Source organism: Saimiri boliviensis, chromosome 15 (genome assembly GCF_048565385.1).
Source record: "Saimiri boliviensis isolate mSaiBol1 chromosome 15, mSaiBol1.pri, whole genome shotgun sequence".
NCBI classification, from domain to species: domain Eukaryota; kingdom Metazoa; phylum Chordata; class Mammalia; order Primates; family Cebidae; genus Saimiri; species Saimiri boliviensis.
Window position 1 is genome coordinate 8,429,698 of NC_133463.1, and position 19,100 is coordinate 8,448,797.

The following is a 19,100-nucleotide window of genomic DNA, read 5'->3' on the forward strand; positions in this document are numbered from 1 at the left end:
AAAACTTGGAAATCTGTGTCTCTTGCCTGCAACTGACTCAAATTAGAATGATCAGTGTTTTTGGAGCCACACATGGAGATGCTAAAATAACATAAATTTGGCATTGAGGAACAAAAGGTAATTAAATTAATTACATCAAGAATAATGTTGGTATCAGTTCAGCATGAGTCATAAATTCGTAAAATTAAAAATTGCTACTTCATCAGCTGGAGACTATCTCTACATAGAGTATGCTTTTTTTAAAAAAAATTTTTAAATTTAAAAAATTTTTTAAATCAAAACATGGAAGCTATAATGTTATGTAAGTTTCTGTAGTAAACAATGAGAAATTGTAGTGAAATGAAAGGATGCAAAGTTTTAGAGAAAAAATAGAGGGGGGAAAATAATTTACCTTAATTTTGTCCCTACTGTGTACCAGGGACCCTGGTACACTTCCAGGTTTTTGTGTGTATAATTCTTCCTCATAAAGGCAGTGTGAAGGTGGCTTTATTACTCCCCCTGCCAGGATTTGAACCCAGTTTTTTGTGGTTGAAAATCAGTGCTATTTTTTACTACTTTTTTTTTTTTTTTTTTTTTTTTTTTTTTTTTTTTTTTTTTTTAATGGCAGATTCTCACTATGTTTCCCAGGCTGGTCTTGAACTCCTAGGCTCAAATGATCCTCTAGCCTCAGCCTCTCAAGTAGGTGGGATTACAGGTACATGCCACTGTGCTGGGCTTACTACATCTTTTTTATTGTTTTTTATGTGAGGAAGAAGGAATAAGATATTTTAAAAAATTGGCACTCATTCCCTAGTGCAGGGAGACAAGGAAGTAATTTTTATTTTTAATTTGGAAGGTGTGAAATATAGAGATATCTGAGAAAATTGAGGAACTCAGTTACAAAAACCTGGAAGTTTCAAGAAATAAGGCATGCAATGTATGGTTTTGGCAATACTATTACACCAAACGGTGTCCTTGGTGCATAATAATTGGGAGAAGCTGGAGTGACAACTATCAATTAATAATGCATGACTGTGCATCATACTTCTTTCAAATGAACATGTTCACATGCATTGAATTATGAGATCTGGGGCCACATCTTATTCATGGAGCTAGCTTCGTACTTGGGACATGGTAAGTTCCTAATAAATGTGTGTTAAGTGGATAAGAAGTGCTTTTGAAGGCATTTAGTTTTTCTTTACCTCTTATTAATTTCAGATCCATACATGTAGAAGGGTGTGCAAATATGCTGAAGGATAGAAGTCACTTTTTTGTATTTTATTTTTTTAGTTATTGTGTTAAAGCAGTATTTTACTCATCCTTAAAATGTCTGTAAAGATGATTTCTTTTACACATTCAAAGCATGTTTTTATTTTTACAAGATTTGTATTTTAAAAAATCTTGTCATATTGTGAAATTTAGAAGAGTAAGTGAAACTTTAGAGGAAACTTAAGAATGTTATAGAGACCTAGCTTTTGCTTTAGAGATGAAGAATCTGAAGGGCTGAGTTTGGAAGTGCAGCCTCCCTTACTCAGTGGTAGATATATCTAATTCAGGGTCTCTGGTCCCAAGGTGAAGTGGTGAACTTACTATGTCTTGCCCACCAGATGGCAGCTGTGCTATGTGCTGCCAAAAGTTCAGGCACTCTGAGAGGCTTGCATGGATAAAGGCAGTGCTTTAAGCATTTGAGGTAGCCTCTGAGCTGTCTGCTTTTGCTTCAAAGAAAGCTGAATGTCCAGCTGTTCAGGAATCCCCCAAGCATTAAACCCAGAAGAAGTAGCAGTGTTCAGAATTAAATATACTGTCAGTAGCAAGGAGCCAAAGTTCAAAATTAGAGGTACTCGAATTAAAATGCCAGCTGTCAAGAATCATCAGAGTTGAGTCCAAGGAAAGCCCAGTTGGGGGAGGATGGGACCCACCAAAATTCCTATTTCAATTTGAAACTAAGTTAATGAGTCATTGTATCCGTAGTTATGGGTAATTTTTACATGACACTTTCAAATATTATAATGTAACTTTTCAGTGACAGAAAACATGCCTGATTTTTCAGTGTGAACTGAGGTATTGAAACTACATTCCGTATTTGTGGCACTCATTAAAGTCCTTATGAGGAGTTACCTTATAAGGTGGTTGTGAGAGGATCACTAGAGAGAATACTTGTAAAATTCTTAGCACAGAGGCTGGCACACAGTGTTGAACACGTTTTAGCTATTTTTCTTTAAAAAGCCATTAGTGTTAATACCTTTGATATGCTTTTCAAAGTTGGTGTTCTTCTGATCAAGATGTGTTTTAGCTTTATTGTGTGCATATATACACATGTATATGAAATGCAGTATTTTCAACATTTAGTCGTGTGGCCCTTTATGAAAGTGAAGGTGACTAACTGAGCCCCTGCTTGGTGCCAAATATTGGGTTAGGTTCTTTATATGTTATCTCAGTCAGTCCTCACAAGAATCCTCTTGATGAGTAATAGTAGCTTTAATGTAGCAGGATGGGGACTAAAACTCATGGAGGCTAGTAAGGAAGCACTTCTGCTTTAATATCTGTATTTGATCCTCATAAAAAGTTCTGAGTATTGTGGTTTGATACTCTATGTACACCTCTACCCTGAAAACGAAGTGACTCTCTTTTCCCTGTTTATTGAGGTTAAGAAGGATTACATAACTGCTCAGGGTTATTTTAATCCTAAGTACTTAGCATTTTCCTACTGTTCTACTCTCTTGTCCATTAAGGTATTTGCAGATAATTGTTTTTAAAAGGCAAAATCATGAATTTCGTATAGATGTTACATGACCATGTGCCAAAGAGTTTATTTAACTTACAAATTATGTAGGGAATCATTAAATTATATAATGGGCTAAAGGAAGAATTTAAAGTATCACTAAAAATAAGCCATGAGAAATGCTGAAATGAATTTGGGTCTGTCCAGGACAATGGTTACATTCCCTGGGCACAACCGATTTATATTTCTGTGGACAAGAATAGTTTGCATTATCTATGTTTTCACAATTTACAGGATTATCAGATAATTGAAAGATAATGAAAAAACAGGGATAACCCCAGGAGGGCTTGACAAAGCACTTAGTAATTTCTTTTTTTGTCCATTTCAAGGTATCTTACCGTTTTTTTCCCTAAAGGGTTTGTCTTCCAGTGACTTAAGTGCTAAGTTATTAAGGGAATATTCCCAAGTCATAGCAAACAATGTATGACTGAAAAGCTTTTGAAAATTAAGCAACAAAGCAGCAAACCTTCAAATAGACAAGTACTATGTTTGTTTAGAGAAGATATGTTCATCTTGTTCTAGACAAAAATTAGTAAACAATTTTCATCATGGACTTTAGATGTAATATACAATGACTTTTTAACAATGGGAATTCTTCCTACAGGACATACATATGAGCCTTTTCTATAGGTGTAGATATTTCAATATATTAATGTTTACTTTTTGATTCATACACAGATTATCATAACAATCAGTAATAGCAAGAACAAAAAACAAATGGCAATGGAGTAAAAATCATTTAGCTGCTTTTCCTCTTGAGAATATTTCTTTTCTTCTGTAACACTAATGTTGATAAATGGCTGCAGTCTACAGACTACTACCTGAATAAGACTGGTTAAAGCTCAGGTGAATCAATACAACCAAGTAAATTAAGAAGGATGGTAGGTTCATGGAAAACATGATTTGCACATCACAGGAATTCATTATGTTGAGACTGAAAGTGGTTAGTAAGAAATGAGTGATATGGCACTAAATACTAGATTTATGTTCATATATATGAATATTCATATATATACTTAAAAGTTTGTTTAATGTAGTTGCTGCCTCAGCATCCTTTTTTAGGCCTGACGTAATATGTGAACTCGAGTTCTACTCTGTCACCTTTGGCTTAGTTAAAGCCTTACTTTCCTAAGTGGTTGTTTGCTGTATAGCCTGCTCGTTCCTCATTTCTTTGACCCCAAACCTGGCACACGCCACAGTGACTGAACATGATAACATGTAATGGTCAGCACCAGAGTCACATAAATAGGTTCACCTCTTCAGGTGAGAAGAGGGGAACTTAATTCTTTAAATTAGCCAATCTACAGCCCCCACGAGAAAGCCTAAGGGATAATGCCCACAGACCTTAATAAAGGCATACACAGTTCCAGAGATTTCCTCCCTCTCTCCCAGCTGTTCTCTCTCCCAACCTCCCTCCTTCCTTTTCTCCCTCTTCCTGGCCGCACCAAACCCTTGCTGATTGAGCTCCCTGCTGCCTCTTTCTGTTGGCACCCATAACCTCTCTGGGACCTGTGACTAATAAAGACTTCTGTTTCATGCATTTGGTTTCACTTCTTTGTATCTCATTTGGCATAGATACTCTTAACATAGCCTTCTTTTTGGTCAAAGCTATCTTAGAGAGTGGCTATCTTGATAGGAATAATCTGGATACAGGTCAGGTAAGACCCACAAGGGTGTCTGCCTATAAAAACAGTTTCCTGTGAGAGGGATACCTAGTCATGGGTCAGACACTTAGGCAGTAGGCATCCTTCAGGATAAAGAGGCATCCCATGGAAGGCACACCGTCAACATCCACAACCAAATTCCTTGGATTTCTGGACAGGTCAAGGCTGGAGCTTATGGCCACTCTCAAGAAAAACCTCAAGACCAAATTAGAAAGAAAACATTGTAAAAATCACAACACTTGGCTGGGTGTGGTGGCTCATGCCTGTAATCCCAGCACGTTGGGACGCCGAGGCAGGTGGGTCGAGATCAGAAGTTCAAGAGCAACCTGGCCAACATGTCAAAACCCTGTCTCTACTAAAAATATAAAAATTAGCCGGGCCTGGTGGTGGGTGCCCGTAATCCCACGTACTCGGGAGGCTGAGGCAGGAGAATCGCTTGAACCTGGGAGGCAGAGGTAGCAGTGAGCTGAGGTTGCACCGCTGCACTCCAGCCTGGTGACAAGAGTGAAACTCAGTCTCAAAAAGAAAAAAAAATCACAACACTTGCATACAGATGTATTCCATTTATTCACATGGATGTGGTATAGAAAATCTGAAAGAATAACTTCATGTCACTTAAATGACATTGGAGTTTGTTTTAGACATATATAGGCCTGTTAGTGGAAATTCTCAGTCAAAAAGCCATTTTATGAAGAATGATTTGGACCAAGAGAAAGTTCTCTAGATTTGTTATTTTATGCCTTTGCTTACTTTCTCCCTGTTCACCCGTTAGTTTGTACCAATCTGCACAATGGGCTCTGTCCTGTCACCCTTCCAGGAGGCATGGCGTAGTATAGCATTATGGAGATTCGGTCCAGTGCTCTTCCTTTAAGGGGTTGATGTGGAGGTTAGCCTTGTATACCCGGTTCAACATTCTTCTTGGAATTTGTAGACCTAATCTGGATCAACAAATAAGAGTTTCATGAAATGTCAGATTGTCTTGAAATGTCAAAGCATGTGGAGTGATTTGTAATATCTCACTAGGACTGACTGAACTCCTGGGTGGTCCGGAGTGGGTTAGGCATGGGGTTTCCGGTTAGTGCCTAAGCTGGGCAAGTCTCTGCATACAGCTGACTATCTAGTGTCTATAAGGCATTAAGAACAAGAACCACACAGTAGCCCAGTACTGGCAGACTATCCAGCATAGAAGTTTTACTTCTTTCAATGGTGAAAGCTTCTATTTGCATTTTTATTTCTTATCAAAGTTATACATTTATAACTAGTTTTAGTCAGGGAGAAATACAAAGCTCAAAATAAAAATAGACCACATTCTGACCCTGTACATATCTAATTCCCACTCTACAGAGGCATCTTTCTTGAAAATGTTTAGCTCTTTTTCTGTTTATTTCTGTATTCAGAGAAATACTGTTTTGTTTTTCAATTTTAGATGTTGTCTATTGATATTTCATCTTCAGCCTCCCACCTCCTGTACCTGCCAATACAATTTTTAAATTAAATTATAGGGTTTTCATTTTAATAACCATGTAAATATATAAATATTTTCCTCAACTGAGCTTCTTAGCATATTCTGACTACGTTTTCTTTTATGAACTATTTTTGGTTTTCCTTGGATTAAAAATGGATTATCATTTATTACTGAACTCTTCCCCAGGCTGTACTCTGTCACCATAAAAGTGCATTTCTATTCTGTTTTTTTTCCGTTGGGGATATCATTTTTCTTGAAAGTATTCCTTGAGAAAATCCCTTCCCAACACCTCCCCAACCTCCTCGTCCAACATGAAGTGCTTCAATCAAAGTCAGCTGTGCAGTCATCATCCTCAGCTGTTCCTCAGCAACATCCTGGGAATCTCCTTTTCCTCTCTATATTGGATGTCTTGTTTATTGAAATCTTAGTTTAGGCCTCAGTTTAGGAGAAAATTCTTTTACATTTATAATAAGGGGCGTATTTTTTTTTTTTAACCTTGAATATATGAAAATGCCTTTTGGTGGGTGGATTGCCTGAGCTCAGGAGTTTAAGACCAGCCTGGGCAACATGGTGAAACCCTGTCTCTACTAAAATACAAAAAATTAGCTGGGTATGGTGGAATGTGCCTGTAATCCCAGCTACTCAGGAGGCTGAGAGAGGAGAATCACTTGAACCTAGGAGGCAGACCCTTTATTTTCTCATGTTTAATGGATAAAAATTATATGGCATTATACATTAGAACTAACTCAAACATTCTGAAAACTTTAAAAATTTGTCTTTTATTTTCTAATCCCAACATTAAAAGTACTAAGCCATTCTCATTTCTGCTCCTATACATGTGACCACTCTTCCCTTCCCAAAAGCTTTTAGGACCATCTGTTTATTCTGGTATTCTGAAATTTCACAATAATACACACTGCTATAGGCATTCAGTACCCTTATCCTTTAGTTCTGGGAATTTGTTTTGTATTATTTGTCATGTCTTCCCCTTCTGTTTTTTTGTTCTTTCATTTTAAAATTTCTGCTATGAATATTACCTGAGCATGATGAACCTCTGGAATAATCCCTTAATTTTTAATTTCCTTCTCTTTCTCTATGTCTCTTTAAAACTTTTCATTTGAGTATAATTTACATTTGATAAAATTCCCCAATTTTAAGTGTTATGATTTAACAGGTTTTGACAAATAATGTGTATTCATGTAACCAGCACAATAAGATAATGGAACATTTCCATCACCCGAAAAAGGAGTTTTTATTTCCCTGTATAGCCAATCCCTTCTCCCCTTTGCCCAGCCCTTGGAAACAATGGATTCACCTTCAGTGACTGTAGTGTTTTTTTCTAGAATTTTATGTAAATGGAATCTTATAGTCTGGCATGTTTGATATCTGCTTCTTTTACTTAGCAAAATGATTCTGAAACTCATTATTGTTGCCTGAATCAGTAGTTTGTTTTTCATTGCTGAGCAGTATTTCATTGTATGTATATACCACACTTTGTTTATATATTCACCAGATAATAGACATTTATTTCCATAATAACCAGTTTATTAGTCTTAAATTTTAGCTATACCAGTGTGTTTACTTTCTACATTTAATTTGCATTTCTCTAATGACTATTGATGTTGGACATCTTTTCAGGTACTGATTTGCTATTCATATACCTTTTGTGGTATAATGTGTTTCCAAATTTATTTTCTCTTGGGCACTTGAAATCTAGAGTTGCATGAATTCTTCACATATTCTGGGTACAATATATTCACTTGATCTCAGTCAAAGGCTGAGAAGCAATTATAAATATAATATACAGTATATTCAGATGAATACAATATATCCAGATGTATGTATTGCACATAGTTTCTCCCAATCTAATAGCTTGCGTTTTCATTTTCTTAGTGGTGGAACTTTGAATGAACAAGTTTTAAATTTTGCTAAGTCCATTTCATTAATTTCCTTTATGTGGCTCATGCTTTTCAAGTCTTACCTAAGAAATCTGTGCCTGCCTATCTCAATGACAATATTTTCTCCTATGTTTTCTTTCAGGAGTTTCATCATTTTAGTTCTTATATTGGGTCCATTTGTCCTATTTTGAGCTCTTTTTTTTTTAAATAAAACATACTGTAGACACTAAGAGCTGAGGTTCATTTATTTTAAATGGATATCCAGTTGTTCCAGTACTCTTTGTTCCAAAGACTATCCTTTCTTCATTGAATACTTTGAATTAGAAAGAATAGTCTTTTGTCAAAAATTAATCAACCACATGTGTGGGGGTGCATTTCTGCATTCTCTATTCTATTTCATTGATTTGTACATATATTTGTATGCCAAAATATACCATCTTGACCACTGTAGCTTTATATCAAGCCTTGAAACCAGATAGCATAAATTTTTCCAACTTTGCTCTCTTTCAAAATTGCTTTGGCCAATCTAGATTCTTTCATTTTTCCCTTTTAAATTGCTAAACCAGCAACTGGAGACTATAGCTTTGAGTGCCTGGCTTGGAATTTTCCCCCACTGTGTAAATTTCTGTCCGTGCCAGATAAGTATCCCTGGGCCTTATATTCCTGGGTGAAAAGAGAGACCATAGAAAGATGAAGGAGTCAAGCCAGCTGTTCCTTAGCGGCAGTGTGCAGAAACCTACTAGAGAGAACTACACACAATGACCATGTGCATTTGTAAAGCAGTCCATCATTACCTTGGACACTCAAATTGGTATTTTGCTACTTTAGGAGGCAAAGAGCAGAAAAGGTTTTTCTGGCATGAAAAAAGAAACAGTTATCTTCCATTAGTTCTGTATCTTGTACTACTCAGAAGTTACTTACTTTATGGCTAGTTCTGATTTCACACAATCTTTTTGAAACAATGGTAGCTAAGATTGAACACTCTTGTTGCCTTGCTTGAAGTTTGATTTCCAGTGGTTTAATCTCAAATATCTGTGATTTACATTTGGCTAATGCTCACCTATATAAACCTCCTTATAGACACCATTGTAATCCAGTGGCTACATACCTATATCATGAAGGCTTCTTTTTCTTTCCTGTTTCTTTTTATTGCTATATATATTAATTGCAGTCACTCAGGTGTGTAGACAGACACAGGCACTATTTCTCTAATTTTGTATGTCAGGACATTAATTTCCATTTATATAATAAATTTGTTCTTTGAAATTTACCAGGTTGATAACAGTTTTTACATGTAATTCTTAAGTAGCTTAATTAGCTTCTCAACTTTTTTTTGTTATTGCCTCCTGCTAATGAGAGAAATTAAATACTAAGGAATAATGTTTTGCCAGATAGCAAAACTGAGTTTAGAGGGCCCCAAACCATTGTATATTTAAGATTTTTTGCACTCCAAAAACCAATTTTTGTCCTTTGGGGTTAATATTGCTCTCTTGAGAATGCCTGGTCTAATTGATGCAAAAGAGGTAATTTTGTAACAATTACAACAGGGGTCCCCAAACTACGGCCTGTGGGCCGCATGCGGCCCCCTGAGGCCATTTATCCAGCCCCCACTGCACTTCAGGAAGGGGCACCTCTTTGATTGGTGGTCAGTGAGAGGAGCACAGTATGTGGCGGCACTGCAAAGCACGGCGTTGCTCACATACAGTACTACTTCCGGTGATGTGGGACGCATGCGTCACGGCTCCGGAAGCGCATCATATGATGCACATCTGGTCTGCAGCTGCAGCGCCCCACATCACCGGAAGCAGTGTGAAATAACAGCAGAAGTAGGAAGAAAGGTAAAGCACTATAACCATTACTACACAGTACAATGGCCCCCATACTCCCCCAAATGTACAACAACATAATGGCCCCTATAACCTCCCTTTGCCCAAAAGTCTCCCCCCACATTACTACACACAGTGTTTCCCCTATTATAAGATCCTGTCTTATATTAATTTTACCCCCAAAAGACAGGGGCTGTCTTACTTTTAGGAGGTGTCTTATAATAGGGGAAACATGCAGCAGTGGGCTTCCCACAGAGGAGGCCCACCGCTGCTGCAGATGTCCAGGACGCTGTATACACAGTGTCACAGACTGATCACTGCCATCCCTGTATACAGCACTGGAGGCGGTGCTGGGCCTGTGACACTGTATACCGTGGTCTGGGATTGTGGAGGCAGCAGCGCTGGCTGTGAAGGGTGTCACACCTTGCATAGTCCGGCCCGCCAACGGTCTGAGGGACAGTGAACTGGCCCCCTGTGTAAAAAGTTTGGGGACCCTGAATTACAATGATAATAACTTTCCTTTATTGAGTAGCTGTTATGTAATAGGCACTGTATTATGTGCTTAACACATTTTATGATTTAGTGCTCCTAAAGGCCATATGAGGAATGTATTATTTCTGTTTTCTGAATGAAGAAACTGAGAAAGTTTAACTTATCTAAAATCAGGTTTCAGAGTCTAGATCTCAAGGTGATTGTGTATGACCTTGAAGATCTACTACTCTCTTCTCCTCACAAATATACTATTCGTATTCACAGAAAAGTTGAGCCATTTTGTGACTAGGGATACATAATTTGTTGTAGCACTAAATGTCAATGTATTGATTTGCAGAAATGGTTCAGTCTTCTCTGTTTGGCATCATTTATAGATTATTAAAGATTTTCCTAGCCTGTGAATACTCTACTGGGAAGAACAGTTGACATATGATGATTAGGAACTCTGTAAATATAAAGTGATAATTCTAGAGAGGACTTTGACAATCACAAGGTGAAAACTTTTTTTTTTTTGAAGGAATTTAGGCACAGTTTTCCTATATGCTGATACTCCTAAAGAATTTTTCATTGGTTCACTATTTACATATATTTTCCTCTCAACATACTTAACCAATTTAAAAAGGTAAAAATTATATAACATGTAGTAAAAAATTAGATAGTGTAGGCAAGTATAAGCTAAACAGTGTCTTCCTTCTCCCATCTCCAACTTCTAAACTTTATTTATAAAGGTATCTTAAGGTGTTTTTTTCTAAAATTTAAATGTGCATAGCAGCATGTGTACATAGATTAATGAATATCATTTTTTATAAAACTGAGATAATAGTATCCAAATTGTACCACATTTTGCTTTACTTATTCTTTTAAAATAGTTGTGTATTGTACTGAGTCAAAATTGAACTCATTCTGTATTTAAAGAGACATGATTGTATCTAAATATTCACTACTTAGATAAGGAGACTTTTGAAGAGTGTTCTTAGTACACATATTTTGGGTCTTTCTGAGTATATTTGTATAGTGAATTACAGGAGTAAAATAGTTACATTACAGATATGTACAGGCTGGGCGTGGTGGCTCACGCCTGCAATCCCAGCGCTTTGGGAGGCTGAGGCGGGTGGATCACAAGGTCAGGAGATCGAGACCATCCTGGTCACCATCCTGGTGAAACCCTGTCTCTACTAAAAATACAAAAATTAGCTGGGCATGGTTGTGCGTGCCTGTAATCCCAGCTACTCAGGAGGCTGAGGCAGGAGAATTGCTTGAACACAGGAGGCGGAGGCTGTGGTGAGCCAAGATCGCGCCATTGCACTCCAGTCTGGGTAACAAGAGCGAAACTCCGTCTCAAAAAAAAAAAAAATGTGCATTTTAAAATTTCCTAGATATTCTCAAGCTGCCATTCCATAAAGGTATATGAATACGAAACTTCACGAAACTTCACTGATATCAAACTCTGTGTGAGAAAGCCCATTTCTTCACACTCTTATGATACTAGGTATTTTAAAACTAAAGATTTTTGTCACTCTGCTAGGTGAAAAACAATATTTTGATTTGTCTTTCTTTAGTTATAAGGGAGGTTGAACATATTACCTGTTTCTTGATCACTTGTGTTTCTTTCTCTTTTTAAAATAAATTGCCTATTCATATTCGTGTTCATTTTTCCATTGTAATATCCATGTTTAGTGTTGTTTTACGGATTATATGAATTGTTTGCAAATAAAGGAAATTTGTCCTTTTTCATTTGTTTAAAACAGTTTTAAACAGTTTTAAAGCAGTTAAAAACAGTTTTACCATTGGGGTTATGACTTTTACGAGTTTTCTTTGTTAATGTTTAAAAAAACCAACTTATTGAAGTATAATTTACATAGAGATGTATGCATTTTAAAAGTACAATTTGATGAGTTTTGATGGTTGGGTTCACCTGTATAAGTACCATCTCAATCAAGATACAGAACAATTCTACCATCCCACATAGTTTCTTCATGTTTTCTGAAGATACTTCCACTATTCCTGGCTCTAGGAAAGAACTCATTTGCTTTTAGTTACTACAGATAAGCTTGTCTTTTCTAGCAGTTCTCCTGTGGAATCATAAAGTATATACTCCTGTGACTAGGGTTTTGATCAGCATAAAGCTTAAGATTCATCCAAATTGTTATATCTGTTAGTAGTTTGTGCCTTTTAATTGTGGAGTTGTATTCATTATGTAACACATTTGATTTGTACAGTCACCTCTTGTTTGCTAGGGCTTCTGTAACAGATTACCATGAACTAAGTAACTTAAAACAACAGATTTATTCTCACAGTTCTGAAGCTAGAAGTCTGAATGCTGTCGCTAAAGGCTCTAGGGGAAGATCCTTCTTCACCTCTTCTCTGGCTTCTTGGCATTCTTTGGCTTGCAGCAAGATAGCTGGAATGTCTGATACATGTTCATGTAGCACTCTTCCTCTGTCTCTGTCTCTTCTCTTCTTATAAATACACTAGTCACCCACAACCGTTTGCTTTCTAGCCCCAGAGAATTCATGTCCTTATGTGCAAAATGCATTTATCCCATCCCAACATTCTCAAAAGTTTTAGCCATTCCACCATCAACTTTAAATTCAAAATACCATCTAAATATAATAATATTCACCAAGTCCCAAATCTCATTTTATATATTATCAAAATTAAATATGGGTGAGATTCTGGGTATAATGCATCTTGGATCAAAATTCTCCATTCACAGACATATGAAACTAGAAAACAAATTATTTGCTTCTAAAATACAATAATGGGACAGGCGTAGGATAAGCGTTCCCATTCCAAAAGGAAGAAATTGAAAGGAAAATAGGGATAACGTGTTCCAAGAAAGTTAAAAACCTAGCAGGGCAAATTTCATTAAATTTCAGGGCCTGAGAGTGATCCTCAGTGGCTTACTGCTTTGTTTTCTGGGTCCTACTCCGGTGGCCGCCCACTCTCTCAGCTCCTGAGGCAGTAGCTCCACCCTCTCTGCCCTCAGAGTCATTTGTTCCACATTTTGTCCCGTCTCTGTTTCTTTCATCTGATGAAATAATATTCTCTGAAACCTTGTTGGTCTTCTGTGGCTGCCAAAGGGATTCGTACCATTAGACACAAGAGTTCCCCAGAGATCGTTACTTGTAACCCCATCTCTATTCCTGGCTTCTGTTGAGATAGCTGATTGGATCAGTGAATCACATGCTTAATCCTGTTAGCAAGAGGTTGTTCAGGCACACCCTTGGCCTATTCCAGAGCCTAGCTAGAAAGCTTTAGGTATTTGTTACAGCAGTACCCCATGTCCAATTACCAAATCTTTTTTAGTTTCTTGGGACTGCTGTAACCAAGTACCACAAATTGGTGCCTTCAAACAACAGAATTTATTCATTCATAACTCTGTTGTGTAAAAATCTGGAATTAGGGTGTCAGCAGAATTGATTCCTTTGAGTGCTCTGAGGGACATCCTGTTCTGTGTATTCCTCCTAGCTTCTGGTGATTTCCAGCAGTCCTTGGTGTTCCTTGATTTGTAGATGTATCATGCTAATCTCTACCTCCATCTTCACTTGACATTTTTCCCGTATGTCTCTTTTCTAAGTTGTATTGGATTAAGAGCCTACACCATTCCAGCATGACCTCATCGTAGTTTATATCGTAATTACATCTGCAGTGACACTATGTTTAATTTGGGTCACATTTGCAGGTATCAGAGGTTAGGACTTTATATCTTTTTTGAAGACAGAATTTAATCCATAACCTGTTGATGGACATTTGGGTTACTCTAATTTCTGGCTATTGTGAAACTGCAATGAAAATTCACGTACAAGTTTTTGTGTATATGTTTTTCTTTGGGTAAATTACTAGAATGGAATTTCAAGGATATATGGTAAGTTTGTTGAACTCTACAAGAAACTGCAAACTGTTTCCAAAGTATTATGCCATTTCACATTTCCTGTTGCTATGCATGAGAGTTCTAATTGTTCTATATCCTTATTTTGATATTTTCACTGCTTTTAATTGTAGTCATTATATGTAATGCTCTATATTGTTGTGGTTTTAGTTTATTTACATGTCTCTAATGAGTAATGATGCTGAGTATCATTTCATGTTCTGTGTTCTGTTAATATGGTGAATTACATTGATTGGTTGCTTAATGTTAAAAAAAAACCTTGCATTCCTAGGATAAACTTGAAGATTATAGTTGATATGACTTTCTAATATTTTTATTGAGAATATTTTTATTTGTGTTTATGGGGATTATTGCTCTGTAGTTTTCTTATAATGTCTTTTCTGATTTGGGTACCAGAGTAATATTCTTCCATACAATGAGTTGGGAATGATTCTGAAGGGTTTATATAGGATTGATAATATTTTTTAGAATGGTTTGATAGAAAATTCACCATTGAAGCCATCTGGGCCTGAAGTTATTTGTGAAAAATATTTACAGTATAAATTTATTATTTCTTTAGAGGATATAGGACTATTCAGATTTTTTAATTTGTTTTATGTCTATTCTGATAAATTGACTCTTTCCTTTTTCCCATTAAATGACTAAATTGTTTATATAAAGAAAAAAGGAGCCATTTGTCCACTACCTGCATTCTTTTTTTCTCCAGTTCATTTACTCTTTGTCAAATTGAGGACTAGTGGGTATATGTATATTTCAAAGACTTAGAATTTTGTCTGTTCCCATTTTTTCTCCCATAGCATTCTGAGAAAACTGGGTTAGATGCTGTAAAAACTCCAGGAATCTTCTCTCTTACTTGTCTTTTGGCTTCTACTTTACAAGATTGTGGCATAAAGTTTTGTACTTTCTTTAATTTCTGCTGACGTTTTTCTTTTTCTTTTGGCTTCTTGTTGCTCTCTTCTTCCTCCCCACTCTCTCCTTCTCCTCCTTCCCCTCCCTTCTTTTCCTTCTCCTTCTTCTGATTTTTCTTGTTGGTTTTTCTGTGATCTGACCTCACTTCACTAAAATCTTATATTAAAAATATTCTGATGTTTTTCTCTTTTGGTATGTTGGCCTACTACCTCATGTAGATTACAAGCTAATGGAAGACCATGATACCATTTTACGTTTTTCGTCTACTCCTCCCTAGAAAGTGGTCAGCTAGTAATGACTCAATGACTTGTTGTCTTTCTGTTGATTGAAATGTAAGTTATAAACTGAAAGGTGAATCTTAGTTCATGATCTTTAGATTCAGTTTTTATGGTACTTCTTTGCAAGATTAAGATTTTAACAATTTAGTGATTTAGGGAGGTACAAAAGCCTGTAGTAAACAGACATCATATTTCATTATTTTCATTTTATTTCCATTCCTTCACTTTTCAGCCCTTCCATCCTAGTTGTTGGAAAATGCAATTTCTTTCTTGATTGACTTAGTCCGTGCACATTTAACAAGTATTGATTCTCCCCTGAACTCTTTTGCAGCATTTCTAAGACAGGAAGTGTATTAGTTCATTTTATTGAAACAAGAACTAACATATCAGGTATCTACAGAGCATAGCTAGAATTTTTCTAGATCTATAGTTTGTAATTGCAGTTTAACTTTTTCTGTCACTGTTAAAGACAGACGGTCCTCTACTAATTTTTTTAAATTATGTTTTTATTTACTGATTGTCTAACAAGATGACTTGGTAGCCTAACATGGCTTTCCACCATGTATAGGGTAAACAAAATATAGTTTCCTCTTTTAAAGCAGATTTTTAACAAATAGGCCAGGTGCAGTGGCTCATGCCTGTCATCCCAGCACTTTGGGGACCAAGGTGGGTGGATCATTTGAGATCGGGAGTTAGAGACTCACCTGATCAACATAATGAAACCCTGTCTCTACTAAAATACAAAAATTAGCTGGGCATGGTGGCAGACATCTGAAATCTCAGCTACTCAAGAGGCTGAGGCAGGAGAATCGCTTGAATCCAGGAGGTGGAGGTTGCAGTGAGCCAAGATTGTACCACTACACTCCAGCCTGGGCAACAGAATGAGATCCTCTCTTAAAAAAAAAAAAAACAAAATAAATAAAAAACACAAATACAAACATCCATTAATTTAATGTTCATTTATTGTAACCATATAAATAAAATTTAAATCTAGTCTTTATTTATTTTAATGATGAAAATGGCAAATACATTTTAGTTCAAAGTTTGAAGAGAGGAAAACACAGTCTAATGAATAGGATGCCATTTAAGTCAATAATTCTTAATTTTATTGCCTTGTAGTCTTACTTCTTTTATACAATATTGAGTGTGTTCCCTAAATCCTCATTACTTCACTTTTCTCTCCTCCTCCTTCTCCTCCTCCTCCTTCTTTTTTTGTTGAGACAGGGTCTTGCTCTGTTGCCCAGGCTAGAGTGTAGTGTACCAAGATCATAGCTTACAGTAACCTCAAATTCTTGGGCTTAAGCAATTCTTCCACCTCAGCCTTCCAAGTAGCTAGGACTACAGACATGTGCCACCACACCTGGCTTTCATTTTTCTTACAGATCAGCTTTCTGATTGATATGGTTTGTCTCTGTGCCCCCACCCAAATCTCATCTTAAATTGTAATTCCCACATGTTGAAGGAGTGAGGGAGGACCTGGTGGGAAGTGGTTGGATTATGGGGATGGTTTCCTCCATGCTGTTCTCAGGATAGTGAGTTCTCATGAGAGCTGATGTTTATAAAAGTGTTTGGCAGCTTCTCTGTCTCTCTCTCTCTCTCTCTCTCTCTCTCTCTCTCTCTCTCTGTCTCTGTCTTTGTCTCTGTCTCTCTTGCCTTGTAAAGAAGGTACTTGCTTCTCTTTGCCTTCTGCCAGGATTGTAAGTTTCCTGAGGCCCTCTCAGCCATGTGGAACTGTGAGTCAATTAAACCTCTTTTATTTATAAATTACCTAGTCTCAGGTTGTAGCTTTATAGCAATGTGAAAATGAATTAATACCCTGATGTTTACCCTAGAAAAACCTGGAAAATTAAATTGAAATCCTAGGACATATCGTACTGCTATTAAGGTACTATAATGTTTAGTCAGTCTCAGTTACATTCACAGTGAGCCATGTATTTTCTAGCGTTATTTTCATTGGTTTCTAGGTGACAGAAAATTTACTTCTGTTTGTAGGATTTAGTTACTTTATTTTTTGGGGATACTTAAAATAATAAATGAATAAATTATAGCAGCGTCTCAAATTCTCATCTAATTCCAGTTTATATTCTTAATTATTATACAAATTTTTATTTTGGAAAATAAATATCTAAACTCAAAAAACAATCCTAAAAGCCATTAATTTTGAATGCACATGTTACATGCTAGAGCTGAGAATATTGGAGATATTTTGTCAAAATATTGGGAACATCAAAGAAGTTAGTTATTTTCTTGGAGTCCAGGTATGACCAACTGAAATACGCTAATGATACCACTCTAGCCACTTCACTAAAGATCTTGGAAATATTCTCACTGTTACATGGTAGTAATTTTATTGAGTATTTTAAATTCCAAATATACATCTTCTGTTATGTCACTTTTTCAGAGGAGAGGAAGAGTAAGTTTTATCTATCCTGAACTCTCCTAGTTTTATGAGGACCTTCTGTTCTGAGTCTTCCATTTCGATCAGTTGCCATAATGCTGTATATTATTTTTTCTTTTATAGGTAGTAAATGGAAAGTTTTTATAATCACCAGTGACTTGCCAGATGCAGGGACCAGCTCACAGATTTATATTATTCTATATGGACAGCATAGAAGTTCAGCTCCCATATATCTTTATGGAACAGATGGGGCTCGATTTCAGGATGGCCATCAAGACATATTTACTGTAAGTAATAAAATTGAGTATAAGCTGTTAATATAAGTGATACAGCTAGTAGGTACTTTGGAATGAACATAGTCCATCCCTTTAATAACACCATGTTCCCTGGAGAAGATCATTCAAAAGTAATTTATGGATGTTTTTGCTCAAGCAGATTTAACACAAGTTAATCTGCAGTATGAGAAGAGACAGTAGCTAGAGAGAAATACTAGATGGTCAACATTTATTTTTATCTGGACAGACATCAGGAGAAAGGGCTTATATCTTTCTGGCTCTACAGATAAGGCTCAAAGTCAAGCTCAAAAAGGGAAAAATAAAATTGTCAAACAAGGACAGCAAAGAAGTTGTCATCAAATTGTTAATTATTGGCTTTTATTAGTTATTGGTTATCAAGTTATTAGACCATGGTTAGACACAGAGAGATCAGGATCTAGAGGGAAACAAAGATGAAGCAGGGACACTAGTGCCATGTTGTTAAACTGAAGTCAGAAATATTGGGAAACCAAGGCAAGACTTGAAATGGGCCAAGCACCTAGCACTTATAGGTGCTTAGTACTGTCTGTTGAATAAATTAATGGATGCACAGAAGGATTGACTTGAACCAGGTGGAGACAGAGTAAACTCACAATGAAAAGAGAGTGTCCTTAAGTATTTCAAGTCTTCACAGGACAGCCACCTCCATGTGATCCTGGGCGTTTGGTTTACTACAACCACAGGAGGGACTGAACCATTTGGAAACATTGCTCCCATTAGATTAGTTTAATCTATCTTTTCTATCATATATGAGTTAATATTTAAAGATACTCTTATGTTTGTAGTCACTAAAAGTAAAGATTAAGACTTTGTCATTATTTTCTGTAAGAAATAAAGAGTCTGAACTGTTTTTGTTTTGCTATTTTAGTGTTTCGTGTTTACTTTTAAATTGAATTGTATATTCATATAGTTTATAGGGCTAAATAATTCCAATAAGTAATATGAAAGGAACACCCTTGACCCCTCATTTTCTTTTCCTTTCTTTTTCCTTTTTTAAAATTATTTAAGTGCTGGAGTACATGTACAGAATGTGCAGGTTTGTTACATAGGTATAGATGTGCCATGGTTTAACCCCTCGTTTTCATAGTTTGATGCTTCTTTTTTCTTAATGCTGCTACTAAATTTCAGCTCTTTGTGTTGTCACTTTTGCTTGAGCACCGGGATGGCTACATTGATCTCTCATTTGTAGAGGTGATGGGTTCA

General features: G+C 36.4%; 1 protein-coding gene across 1 annotated transcript in view; it reads left to right on the forward strand.

Annotated features, from left to right (window-relative positions):
- The window catches only part of RP1 (RP1 axonemal microtubule associated), a 302,959-nt gene that overhangs the window by 59,930 nt on the left and 223,929 nt on the right, over positions 1-19,100 (forward strand). Inside the window, exon 6 of the mRNA XM_074386610.1 lies at positions 17,707-17,870. Coding sequence (XP_074242711.1) covers positions 17,707-17,870 — 164 coding nt within the window. The remainder of the gene's footprint in view (positions 1-17,706; positions 17,871-19,100) is intronic.